Here is a 14199-nt window from a genome sequence, read left to right as displayed (position 1 = left end):
AATTAGATGCCCAGTCCAACTCAAAACGTCTATATTTCACATATTTCTGCATTTTATATTAATCAAATATCTCTTCTATTTCACTATTAATCTTTTTCAGAATGAAGTGTATTATTGAATTAGATGACACTGAAAAGCATATGTGTATTATTTATTTGGTAAAAACATTTATGCAGTTCTACATCGCGTTCCGCATCATAAAAACTTTTAAAACTGACATGGGTGAATAATGTATATTTGGTCTTGCTCCATAGAATCCCTTGATTCAGTAAACAAATGTTTCAAGATTTTAGTAATACATGGATCACTTTTATATATGAATAGTTTTATATAAGTTACAGATCTGTATTTTATATTAAATATATCGTTTCTTTTCTTTTTTTTTTTTTTGCAATTTATCATGACTAAGCATGAAGCCTTTTCCGTGTGGTGTCTAGCTAATGTCCCACCCCCTTTTTGTGTTTATTTAAGCACCATTCCTTATGTTATTTCAGCACTCATCTGGGCTGATCGCAGACTTGCGGGGGCGCTTTCCTATCACCGATACCCATTTCATTGTGCCACAGATACAAAGTGCTTCTGCTGGGTCGTACCATGGCATCCATTTCGGCTGTTACCCGCTTTGACTTCCTGGTCATCGGCGGTGGATCTGGGGGGCTGGCCGGTGCCAGGAGAGCCGCGGAGCTCGGAGCCAAAACCGCCGTGATCGAGGGTAAAAAACTCGGGGGTACCTGCGTGAGTATATCCGTCGCTCATGAACACTTTATGCATAGTTTTACTTCCCTAGGAAGTTTTATTTCCCCCGGTCAGACACATCTAAATTTTGCAGATTCTTATTTTCATGTGTAGGAGAAAGTGCAGCGCCTGTTGAAGGTTAGGTTAAAGTGTGATGCGTTTTTCCCCTATTCATTCTGCACTAAATCCGCTTTTTAATGCTAAACAGGAACTTCCAGCTCTGATGATCCTTGTTAAGTCATTTCCTAAGTGAAGAGGGCATGACTGTCCAATCATATGCAATGCTGAATGTAGACCCATTGTTTGAGAAGTAACATATTTTATGTTTCCAAGTGGCTTGTATGTACATGAAAAGCAAGGTTTTACCAAAGCAGCATTACTGCATTTACATGCTATTTTTTTACGAGTGAAATACGAAATCGAACATAAATTTCATATTTGCTTTGATAATTAAATACTGAAGGCACAGTTCTTTTAAATGAATAAATATTATGCATTTCCACAGGTGTCTTGAGGTATATTGGCTTTGCCTTATGTGCTTATAAAAAGTAACACCCTTGTCTTTAAAACAAGGTCTCAGTTTGACTCACTTGGAAGTTTAATGAACAGAACCTGTGTTTAGAAACTCTGAATGGTAATGTATTCTGCTGTACAGTGTAAAAATATTCATTATAAAATATGAATTAATATATTTAAATATTATTAATAGTATCCAACTTTGTGTTGTCAATGTAATATTGTTAATATATCAAATAAATGGTGCGGTTGGCAGAACAGGTCACTTTTCTATTAAATATGCATATTTTGAGGTGATAATAATGGTCCTAATATATAAATTTGCCAATAAATTAATAATAACACTCTGTGTACAGTATGCTACTGAAATATTGCAAACTGAATATTGAAATGTAAGGTCAAGACTCCAGTATTGTTGTAAGTTCACTGGCCAGTTTTCAGCCATATAATTCTGAATACTAGAAACCCATAATTCTTATTTCAGCTTATAGAACATAGATGTAACTGCCATAATGGTTACAGGGTCGGACAAGTTACAGCAGGCATTGCCAGAATATAAGTAGTGTCAATGCTTTGCAGATTCCGGTCTATTGTACATGTGAACTGTACTCAAGGTAATCAAATTAGATAACGATAAATCACCTTGAATAAATAGCACAGTCATTTTAAGACTGTTTAACACCTTTTATTGTACTTTTTCAGGTCAATGTTGGGTGTGTCCCTAAAAAGGTGAGGTTTTCCGATACAATTAAACATCATTGTGATTGTAGAGTACTTATGACTATACTTGTATTTACATACGCAGCCATACATCATTAAGTTACCACTCCTTTTTGTGCGATATCAGTGGTGCTTTTTGTATTGAGTCAATGTATTGCAGGTTTGAGGGTGGCATCACCGTGAATCTGCATGCATGTGTGTGTGTGTTAGGTGATGTGGAACACAGCGGTGCATGCAGAGTATCTTCACGATCATGAGGACTACGGCTTCGAGGGAAGTCACACCAAGTTCAATTGGCAGTAAGTATTTCAAGTACCCTATAAGGCAGATTAATTAGTAGGAAACAGTATTCCACTGCCCCAAACTATCTAATTCAGAGACCAATTGATTCTTCTAAAAAGTTTCTAAAGCTTGTTACTTGGGAAACATACACAGTGAGTTTAAGAAGGGAATGGAGGCAGTGTGGAGTTGGGAATCTTCCAAATACATATGCTACTGTTTACATTAACCAGGTGTGTTTATTTTCATACAGGACCATCAAGAGTAAAAGGGATGCCTATGTAAAGAGACTGAATAACATCTACCAGAGTAATCTTGATAGGGTACGTCCAAGTTCTTATGTGTCCTTTGTAGTCTTCAAAGCAGAGGTGGGATTTGAAGCCCCAGTCTTGGAAATGTGTCTCAGAAAAAATACAATGTAGAAGTGTTGGTTGGTGTCCCTTCTGACTGAATGTAGGAGTGTTGGTTGGTGTCCCTTCCGACCGAATGTAGGAGTGTTGCTTGGTGTCCCTTCCGATCGAATGTAGGAGTGATGGTTGGTGTCCCTTCTGACTGAATGTAGGAGTGATGGTTGGTGTCACTTCCGACTGAATGTAGGAGTGTTGCTTGGTGTCCCTTCTGACTGAATGTAGGAGTGATGGTTGGTGTCCCTTCCGGCTGAATGTAGGAGTGTTGCTTGGTGTCCCTTCCGACTGAATGTAGGGGTGTTGGTTGGTGTCCCTTCCGACTGAATGTAGGAGTGTTGGTTGGTGTCCCTTCCGACTGAATGTAGGAGTGATGGTTGGTGTCACTTCTGACTGAATGTAGGAGTGTTGCTTGGTGTCACTTCTGACTGAATGTAGGAGTGATTGTTGGTGTCCCTTCTGACTGAATGTAGGAGTGTTGCTTGGTGTCACTTCTGACTGAATGTAGGAGTGATTGTTGGTGTCCCTTCTGACTGAATGTAGGAGTGTTGCTTGGTGTCCCTTCCGACTGAATGTAGGAGTGATGGTTGGTGTCCCTTCCGGCTGAATGCAGGAGTGTTGGTTGGTGTCCCTTCCAACTGAATGTAGGAGTGATGGTTGGTGTCACTTCCGACTGAATGTAGGAGTGATGGTTGGTGTCACTTCCGACTGAATGTAGGAGTGATGGTTGGTGTCACTTCCGACTGAATGTAGGAGTGTTGGTTGGTGTCCCTTCCGACTGAATGTAGGAATGTTGTTTGGTGTCCCTTCCGACTGAATGTAGGAGTGATGGTTGGTGTCACTTCCGACTGAATGTAGGAGTGTTGCTTGGTGTCCCTTCGAGCTGAATGTAGGAGTGATGGTTGGTGTCCCTTCCAGCTGAATGTAGGAGTGATGGTTGGTGTCACTTCCGACTGAATGTAGGAGTGTTGCTTGGTGTCCCTTCCGGCTGAATGTAGGAGTGATGCTTGGTATCACTTCTGACTGAATGTAGGAGTGTTGCTTGGCGTCCCTTCTGACTGAATGTAGGAGTGATGGTTGGTGTCCCTTCTGGCTGAATGCAGGAGTGTTGGTTGGTGTCCCTTCTGACTGAATGTTGGTGTCCATTGGTCCACTGATTCTATGAGTGTTTATGCTTTGCAGTCTCCCTAACAGTTCAGAACAGATGGAGTATATGTCATATGTCACATAACCAAAATTAATTTCCATAGCACAAGTATAATATTTTCTAAGCCAGTGTTTCCCAACCCAGTCCTCGGGGAACATAAGAACATAAGAAATTTACAAACGAAAGGAGGCCATTCGGCCCATCAAGCTCGTTTGGGGAGAACTTAACTAATAGCTCAGAGTTGTTAAAATCTTATCGAGCTCTGATTTAAAGGAACCCATGATTTTAGCTTCCGCTACACTAGCAGGAAGACTATTCCATACTCTAACTACACGCTGTGTAAAGAAGTGCTTCCTCAAATTTGTTTTAAAATGTTCTCCCGCTAATTTCCACTTATGGCCACAAGTTCTAGTATTTAGACTAATATTGAAACAGTCATTTGGCTGAACAGCATCCAGACCCGTTAGAATGAATCATATCCTCCCTTAGTCTCCTTTGCTCAAGGCTAAACAGATTCAGTTTCGCTAACCTCTCCTCATAAGACATTCCTCTAAGACCAGGAATCATTCTCGTAGCTCTTCGTTGCACCTTTTCTAAGGCAGCAATGTCCTTCTTGAGGTATGGTGACCAAACCTGCACACAGTATTCTAGGTGGGGTCTTACCAAGGAATTATATAAGTGTAACATCACCTCCCTTGACTTAAACTCCACACACCTAGAGATATAACCCAACATTCTGTTGGCCTTTTTTATTGCTTCCCCACACTGGCGAGAGTGGGACATGGAAGCATCAACATACATACCGAGATCTTTCTCGTAATCAGCTACCTTTATTTCAGTGGAACCCATAAAATATCTGTACTTTATATTTCTGCTCCCTGCATGGATTACCTTACATTTATCTGTGTTAAATTTCATCTGCCAAGTATCAGCCCATTCGCTAATTAAATCCAGATCCCTTTGAAGCCTCTCTGCTGCTAGATCAGTATCTGCTGCACCGCCCACCTTGGTGTCGTCTGCAAATTTAACCAATTTACTGTATGTATTTGTGTCAATATCATTAATGTAAATTAGGAACAATAGTGGTCCTAAAATTGAACCCTGCGGTACCCCAATATGAACGGAGGCCCACTGTGACATTGTGCCTCTAATAACTACTCACTGCTTCCTGTCAGTTAGCCAGTTTTCGATCCAAGCTGCCACAGTTCCTAAAATCCCTGCAGCTTTAAGCTTTAGCAAGAGCCGTTTGTGGGGGACAACATCAGAGGCCTTCTGGAAATCTAAGTAAATCACATCATAGGCCTTTTTGTGATCAATTTCACTTGTAGCTTCCTCAAAGAACTCAAGTAGATTCGTTAAGCAGGATCTACCTCTCCTAAATCCATGTTGGCTATCCTTTATAATGTTATTTGCATCTAGGTAATCTACCATTTTCACTTGAATTATAGCTTCCATTATTTTTCCAGTAATGCTAGTTAAACTGATTGGCCTATAGTTTGCTGGATTACTTCTATCCCCTTTTTTGAATATGGGTGTTATATTAGCATGCTTCCAATCTGATGGTACCCCACCTGCAGATAATGATTTCTGGAATATTAAAGTTAAAGGTTGGCTAATAATATCCCTCATCTCTTTTAAGACTATAGGTAAGATGCCATCAGGCCCCTGCGATTTATTTATTTTTAGTTTAGCTAGGCTTAGTATCACATCAACCTCAGTTATACATATATTGGTCATAGACGATGCTGTATTTGTATTAATTGGTGGTAAGTTACTTGTGTTCTCTACTGTGAACACCCGTGAAAAATAATCATTAAACTCATTTACTATATCAATTTCGTTATCAATTATAAGGCCCTTACTATCCTGCAAATTAGTGATTTCAGCTTTTAGAGCTCTCTTGGAGTTAAAATATTGGAAGAAACCTTTACTGTCATCCTTAGCCTCCAATGCAATTTTTCTTTCTACATCCCTCTTGGATAGCCTAATGTTATTTTTTAACTCTGCCTGTAGACTTAGATACTCCTGCTTAATTTTGAAATCATTAGTTATTTTCCAATTGTGGAACAGAGCCCTTTTCCTCCTGACTTTATTCTTAATTTCCTTAGTAAACCACCTTGGTTGTCATTTCCTAGATTTAGTTTTGCTGGAAACAGGTATGAAGTCCTCTTGCACTTGCAACAATGTGCTTTTAAAAAATTCCCATGCCTCTTCAACTGTTTTGCTATTTAACTCTGTCCAGTTTACAGTTTCTAAATTCTGTCTCATACCATTAAAGTTAGCCTTCCTAACATTGTATACTTTTAATTTCGACTTTGCTCTTCGGACACTGAAATTAACCTCAAATTTAACCATGTTATGATCACTACCGTACAATGGGTCTAAAACCTCTAATTTTCCAATCCTATCCTGGTTATTAGAGAAAACAAGATCAAGAAGGGCTTCTCCCCTGGTAGGTGTATTAACAAACTGAGTAAAAAAACAATCTTGTACTAATTGCACCATCTCAAGTTCATTTACAGAAGAGCCAGATGCTCTTCTATCCCCCTAAGTCACACTGTTACTCAGCGGAGGGGTGGGAGCTATCCCCCTAAATAACACTGTTACTCAGTGGAGTGGTGGGTGCTATCCCCCTAAGTCACACTGTTACTCAGCGGAGGGGTGGGAGCTATCCCCCTAAGTCATACTGTTACAGTGGAGGGGTGGGCGCTATCCCCCTAAGTTATACTGTTACAGTGGAGGGGTGGGAGCTATCCCCCTAAGTCATACTGTTACAGTGGAGGGGTGGGCGCTATCCCCCTAAGTCACACTGTTACTCAGCGGAGGGGTGGGAGCTATCCCCCTAAGTCACACTGTTACTCAGCGGAGGGGTGGGAGCTATCCCCCTAAGTCATACTGTTACAGTGGAGGGGTGGGCGCTATCCCCCTAAGTCATACTGTTACAGTGGAGGGGTATTCAAGATTAAGAACTTTTGAGGTTTGTAAGGTTATGGCCCATAGATTTCTTATTTGTAGGAGAAAGAAACAATGCAGATTATTCAATATGGATAAGATGACCAAAACAGAAGGAAATAGATTGAAGACCTTTATAGAAACGAGTGCATAACCCTTGACTGTCCACGTGTTTGCTCCCTCCCAGCTCCCAGCCAATCAGGAACTCCGAATACCTGATACAGGTGTGCTGGGAGCTGAGAGGAAGCAAAAACATGGACTGTCCAGTATTCCCGAAGGACTGGGTTGGGAAACACTGCTCTAAGCTACCGTATCGTCCCTCATATAGACAGTATTACATTTGATTTTGCCATTGAGAATGATGATTTACCAGACATTAGGAGCATATGAAGTTCTATATTAACCTGTAACAGTTGAGCTAAAACTGAATTATAGTACTGAAACGTATTAAACCAACGATTTCCAACTCTGTTTGGAATTCCATTTACTGAGTTTTTCATTCAGTTTAAGCATTTAATTATATTAATTGTTCCAATGCAATTAATTTAGAGTTACCTGTTTCAGACCTGAGCTTTTTAGTTAATTGAGAGCTGGAAAATAGTAAAAACTGAAATCTGTTATGTCTGTCTTTTAACAGTAATTTGTAAGCAGAAACTGTTGTAGCATTAATTAATATTCCTTTAGGTGTAATTAAACCATAATGAGAAAAGGAGGTGAGGTCCACACAGAGGCACAGTAGATAATGTTTTTACCAGATCATGTTGCAGGTTATTCTATAAAGGGTTTTATTATTGTGCTCAGTAAAAATGTACTGGTGTCCTGCAGGCTAAGATAGAGAGCATCCATGGCCACGCGGTGTTCACCAATGACGCCGAGCCCACAGTAATGGTGAATGGGAAACGTTACACAGCGCCTCACATTCTTATTGCCACTGGGGGGCGCCCTTCAATCGTCAGTGACAGCGAGGTCCCAGGTGAGAACTCTAGTTCAATCTCCCATCAAGTTCCCATCTCTTACTCATCAGGGCAGCTATTGAATGAGTACTTTTGAACTGACATTTGTTGTCCTAAAACAGGTTTAACAAACACATTGTCACTGAATCCCTTACTGTAAGTTTTTTTTTTTTATATATATATACAGGAGCAAACCTTGGTATCACCAGCGATGGCTTTTTCGAACTTGAGTCTCTGCCCAAGTAAGCTCGCGTTTCCACTACGTCTTCCTGTCTTTGGTGCCTCAGAGCTTATTTCCAGCCAGGGTCTCCTTATTTTAAATGAAAAGGGGTGGGAGCTATCCCCCTAAGTCATACTGTTACTCAGCAGAGGAGTGGGAGCTATCCCCCTAAGTCATACTGTTACTCAGCGGAGGAGTGGGAGCTATCCTCCTAAGTCATATTGTTACTCAGCGTAGGGGTGGGAGCTATCCCCCTAAGTCATACTGTTACTCAGCGGAGGAGTGGGAGCTATCCTCCTAAGTCATATTGTTACTCAGTGGAGGGGTGGGAGCTATCCCCCTAAGTCATACTGTTACTCAGCGTAGGGGTGGGAGCTATCCTCCTAAGTCATATTGTTACTCAGTGGAGGAGTGGGAGCTATCCCCCTAAGTCATACTGTTACTCAGCGGAGGAGTGGGAGCTATCCCCCTAAGTCATACTGTTACTCAGCGTAGGGGTGGGAGCTATCCCCCTAAGTCATACTGTTACTCAGCGGAGGAGTGGGAGCTATCCCCCTAAGTCATACTGTTACTCAGCGGAGGAGTGGAAGCTATCCTCCTAAGTCATATTGTTACTCAGCGGAGAAGTGGGAGCTATCCCCCTAAGTCATACTGTTACTCAGCGGAGGGGTGGGAGCTATCCCCCTAAGTCATACTGTTACTCAGCGGAGGAGTGGAAGCTATCCTCCTAAGTCATATTGTTACTCAGCGGAGGAGTGGAAGCTATCCTCCTAAGTCATATTGTTACTCAGCGGAGGAGTGGGAGCTATCCCCCTAAGTCATACTGTTACTCAGCGGAGGGGTGGGAGCTATCCCCCTAAGTCATACTGTTACTCAGCGGAGGAGTGGAAGCTATCCTCCTAAGTCATATTGTTACTCAGCGGAGGAGTGGAAGCTATCCCCCTAAGTCATATTGTTACTCAGCGGAGGAGTGGGAGCTATCCCCCTAAGTCATACTGTTACTCAGCGGAGGGGTGGGAGCTATCCCCCTAAGTCATACTGTTACTCAGCGGAGGAGTGGGAGATTTTTTTTAACATAGTCATTATTGTGGTGTGTTGAGGAACAGGTATATACCTGCCATCTCAGTCAGTCTTCAAAATGTATGTGCGTCCCTGTTAAAGCCGCAGCGTCATTGTGGGGGCAGGCTACATTGCAGTGGAGATGGCTGGCATTCTCTCCACGTTGGGGTCCAAGACCTCCCTCATCATTCGGCACAGCGAGGTGAGCTTGGCTGACTTGTATGAACACATGATTTGCCCAGCAAGGGTGGTTCAGAAGTGTTTCAGTAGCATAATTACCTGCTAGATTAAGACACCAGCATTAATGATACGCCTGTCGTCAACAACATCTCCTGAAACTAGGTGCTGTGATGTGATGATATGCTATTACCCACTCATGTTGATTTAGGAAAACACCATTTACTGTTGTCAATTTTACATTATTATTTTTACATTATTTCCAGCCAGGTACATTAGTATTACATTATACTAAATTAAGAAACCATATAGTACTACTGATTTCTGGTAGTAAGCTAATCCCCACCTTTTTTCTAGGTATTAAGGAACTTCGATTCCTTGATTAGCTCCAATTGCACCAAAGAATTACAAAATTCCGGCATTGAATTGTGGAAGTACTCTCAGGTAATGCCGATTTCATTATTGTGTAAATCTCATTATTGTGTAAACCCTGGCTGGGACTTTTTCAGCTTTGTTAGTAAAAAGACCTTGATAGTAAAAAAAACCTTGTATTTCTTAATCTTGTTATTCTGAAATCAAGGTCAGCCCCTAAAGCACTAAGCCCTTTGACTAGAAAGAGAGGAAAATAGTTGACAATTGGAGTGAAATAGTATAAAGCTGTTATGTCAGTCCCACACAAATGCCTTTTGAACAATACTTGACTTTGTTTTGTTTATTATTATAGTATGTATATTAGGGTAATGATTCTCAGTATGAAGAAACATTTCTCAATGCCCAGGTAAGATCAGTGAAAAAGACGGCGACTGGACTGGAGGTCACACTGGTCACTAAAGACCTAGAGAAGAATGAAGAGAAAACGAGCACCATCTCTGAGGTGGACTGTCTGCTGTGGGCCATTGGCCGTGAGCCGAACATTGAGGGGCTCAACCTGGAGAAGTTGGTAAGGACCACAGTGAACAAACAGGAATGTTTCTGGGATCCAGAATGATGCAGCATGAGGCCCAAGGAAGAGCAGTTAGTCTCATAAATATCACACCATGAACATGATTAAACTACCTTTGTATCACACAACTTTGGCAGAATAGCCACCTCGTCTGTGGGCCCTTGAGCGAGGCCCTTAACCCCCAACTCCATGGGCCCCACTGCATGTGTGTCTGTGTGCCATGAAGGGCAAGATGGGGTAGATGAAAAGAGAACTTTCCCTCATGGGATCAGTAAAGTGCCATTATTTATTTATTTTATTTATCTTGTTCTAAGCAACAATATTCTTGAAACAGGACGATTCACTGTGCTTCTTTATGTATTTCCTCCCATGGTCCAAACACTTTGCTGTTAGGAGAACTGGTGTCTGTAAATTGCCCATAATGATTCCTTTGGCGGCCGGGGGGCCACCTGCCCTAAGGCTTGCTGCAGCTTTACTGTGATCCTATACTGAGTGATGGAAAAATTGACAGAAGTCCCTGCTGAAAGCCTGGATTGAAAGCAGTTTAAAGCAGTTGTTGTGCCTCCTGGTTCCTCCAGTGCTGCATACAGTTACTTTGCCATGGAAACACGGTAGATGTCTTTGCAAACCACTGCTGTTATTGTGCTTCAGTTTGGTACTGATGGACATTATTATAGTAGGCATGTGTGCTCCTTACACATCGCTCCCCACGCTCATTTCTGATGATGTATTACCTCCCCACATTATAGTAGGCATGTGTGCTCCTTACACATCGCTCCCCATGCTCATTTCTGATGATGTATTACCTCTCCCACATTGTTGTTTATTACTGATAGATTCACCCCCGCTCCTCCTACCCCAGGGCGTGAAACAGGACCAGAGGAAGCACATTGTGGCGGATGAGTTCCAGAACACCAGCCGACCGGGCATCTATGCGCTGGGGGACGTCTGTGGCAAGGCCCTGCTGACTCCTGGTACGTGGGACGAGGGGGGGGTCCACCTACACCAGACCGTGTGGGAAGTGTGGAGGTGTGTCATCATGCCAAGATATTAAAAATGCAGAAGTCTGCCTTTGCTTATACTGATGTTTTGTCCTGAATTAACTTAGCCTTGCTCAAATTCCTGTTGTGGTTTATCTTGAAGTACTCAGTGATGTTGAAATGAGAGCTCTGTGCAGCACAATGTTCCAAATAGGCTCGGGCAGTATGATGGTACTATGGTATACCCTAGTATTTAGAATCCCAAAGGTATTATTTTATATACCATGAAAAACAGACGCTCTCCTTTCTATGACACTGAGATGGAGATGCTATATGGGGGCTACGTTAGTGGTGACTTGGAGCCTCGCTTCTGCAAAAAAAAGATAAGTCAAAGAATAACGCGCATGCGTGGCTTAATGACACAAAAACAAAATGCGGTCCATGCAGTTGGAGCATGTGTGCCATATGTAGCGTATGCTGTTGGAGCATGCGTGCCATATGTAGCGTATGCTGTTGGAGCATGCGTGCCATATGTAGCGTATGCTGTTGGAGCATGCGTGCCATACGCAGCGTATGCTGTTGGATCATGCGTGCCATACGCAGCGTATGCTGTTGGAGCATGCGTGCCATGCGCAGCGTATGCGGTTGGAGCATGCGTGCCATGCGCAGCGTATGCTGTTGGAGCATGCGTGCCATATGTAGCGTATGCTGTTGGAGCATGCGTGCCATATGTAGCGTATGCTGTTGGAGCATGCGTGCCATGCGCAGCGTATGCTGTTGGAGCATGCGTGCCATGCGCAGCGTATGCTGTTGGAGCATGCGTGCCATGCGCAGCGTATGCGGTTGGAGCATGCGTGCCATACGCAGCGTATGCTGTTGGAGCATGCGTGCCATGCGCAGCGTATGCTGTTGGAGCATGCGTGCCATGCGCAGCGTATGCTGTTGGAGCATGCGTGCCATACGCAGCGTATGCTGTTGGATCATGCGTGCCATACGCAGCGTATGCTGTTGGATCATGCGTGCCATGCGCAGCGTATGCTGTTGGAGCATGCGTGCCATGCGCAGCGTATGCTGTTGGAGCATGCGTGCCATACGCAGATCTGGCAGTGACAGTGCTGTCAGTAACAAAGGCTGAACATTTTAACTGTTCAGCAAGGACTTGTCTACTTCTTTCACTTTCACACCGATGAGCACGTATAGGCTATCCTTGATTCCGGAGCTTACAGTGATCTACAAGATTTTTTATTTATTTATTTATTTATTAATTAAATACTGTCATATACCATATACTGGGGTGAAATAGTTAGATGGCATGATGGTATAAAATTACACACCACCAAAGCCTACTGCAAAGTTGAATTAAAAATATTTACATATGCCATACGCAATAGCGGAGGAGGTGGGGGGGGCAGAGGGCCACCCGCCCCTGGAGCCGATCACAACAGGGGGACCCACTACAAAATTTACTCTTCTCATAATAGACAATCCTGCAAAATCCTTTTATTCACCAAGTATGAAAAGTATGAGGAATTTATTCATGTGTCTCGGCATAAACATACAATCAAGGCAGACAAAAGTCAACAGACAAAAAAATGCAGGTAGAAATAAAGCAAAATAAAAAAAAAAAAAAACATGGAGACATATAGTTAATGGTGAGGCAGCCGGAGTGCAAACTTTAGGGTTTTTGCAAAAAAAAAAAAAAAAAAACGTTTTTCACATTTTCCTACAATTAGATCTTCTGAGATTATATTTTAAAATTCCAAGAATTTTTAAACCTTGTCTGTCAGGTCAAAAATCTTCCCGCTGTGCCCACAGCCTGCCCTTCGCTCCTGTTCTTCTGTTTGTTATGGTCAGTACAAGCATGTAAGCCGAAATGCAGAACTAGATCACAGCTGGCAGTTAATGTTTTCTTTCCCTGCCTGGCAGTTGCCATTGCTGCAGGTAGGAAATTGGCTCACCGGCTCTTTGAGGGCAAACAGGATTCGAAGCTGGAGTACCGTAACATACCCACGGTTGTGTTTAGTCACCCGCCCATCGGCACCGTCGGCCTCACCGAAGGTGAGTTGCTTCATCGTTTTAGCGACACCCACTCTAGTAATTACATTAGATGTGCATTACAGTGATTGCATTTAACAGAAATGGATATGGGCTTCTGAATGTGGAGGTGCTTAGCATGCTTATGTTAGCATTACCTTCCATAAGTTGCAGGCTGCAAATGGTTAAGTGTATAAACAGTTATTAAAAAAATAGCATCTGGCGGAAAGATCTGCATTGGCAATACGAGCATTTAACACAACAGCCTTCAGCCTACAGGGTATCACATGACTTGTGTCTTGCAGCGGAGGCCATTAAGGCTCACGGGAAGGAGAACGTAAAGATATACACAACTGCGTTCACTCCCATGTACTACGCCATGACAGCACGGAAGTCTCAGTGTGTCATGAAGCTGGTGTGTGTGGGCAGGGAGGAGAAGGTGAGAGGCCTGCACTGTACACTGCATCCTGTATGCCCTAGTTTCTTGGCTATTCTAAGGAGATGGTGCATGTTCTGCCTCACTAATATGGGGTTTGACTCATTCTGCCCATGATGGAAGGTCACTGGTTCAGATCTCGTGGTGGGCAGTGATCATATCACCATTGACCCTTAACCCCAGTGAGTTTAGGGACAGGCTAACCTTGCTTCGTGATCCACAATTTTGTCACTTTGGACAAAAGTATCTGCCGGTGAAGTAAATGTAAATTAGGTCAGACTAGGCTAGGCTTACTGCACACACTAACCCTTTAAAAATGTCACGGTTCAGAACTGACCTCTGTGCCCTTCCCACGTGACACGCAGGTGGTGGGGCTTCACATGCAGGGCCCAGGCTGTGACGAGATGCTGCAGGGTTTCGCGGTGGCGGTGCAGATGGGTGCCACCAAGGCCGACTTTGACAGGACCGTGGCCATCCACCCCACCTCTGCGGAGGAGCTGGTCACCATGCGCTAGCCCTCCACCCACCTCTCACCATCCCTGGGGAGCCAGTGTACCTTTTGACCAAAGTGGATGAATGACTGGCTTTCCCACATACCAGCTGCATCATGTTTTCATTACTGATTAAACTTGAAGTTACAGTTT

At 43.0% G+C, this 14199-nt stretch overlaps 1 protein-coding gene across 1 annotated transcript in view; it reads left to right on the top strand.

The window, feature by feature from the left end:
• Positions 1 to 14199, top strand: part of gsr (glutathione reductase) — a 14637-nt gene extending 438 nt beyond the window's left edge. The window contains exons 2-14 of the mRNA XM_072707614.1: positions 567 to 735; positions 1954 to 1980; positions 2182 to 2270; positions 2504 to 2573; positions 7579 to 7726; positions 7894 to 7948; positions 9088 to 9187; positions 9520 to 9606; positions 9941 to 10102; positions 10968 to 11079; positions 13012 to 13143; positions 13425 to 13558; positions 13921 to 14199. Of these exons, the coding sequence (XP_072563715.1) occupies positions 567 to 735; positions 1954 to 1980; positions 2182 to 2270; positions 2504 to 2573; positions 7579 to 7726; positions 7894 to 7948; positions 9088 to 9187; positions 9520 to 9606; positions 9941 to 10102; positions 10968 to 11079; positions 13012 to 13143; positions 13425 to 13558; positions 13921 to 14070 (1435 nt within the window). The 3' untranslated portion in view covers positions 14071 to 14199. The remainder of the gene's footprint in view (positions 1 to 566; positions 736 to 1953; positions 1981 to 2181; positions 2271 to 2503; positions 2574 to 7578; positions 7727 to 7893; positions 7949 to 9087; positions 9188 to 9519; positions 9607 to 9940; positions 10103 to 10967; positions 11080 to 13011; positions 13144 to 13424; positions 13559 to 13920) is intronic.

This window comes from Paramormyrops kingsleyae, chromosome 25 (assembly GCF_048594095.1).
Source record: "Paramormyrops kingsleyae isolate MSU_618 chromosome 25, PKINGS_0.4, whole genome shotgun sequence".
In the NCBI taxonomy this organism is placed as follows: Eukaryota; Metazoa; Chordata; class Actinopteri; order Osteoglossiformes; family Mormyridae; genus Paramormyrops; species Paramormyrops kingsleyae.
This window is presented reverse-complemented; position numbering and strand designations above follow the sequence as displayed.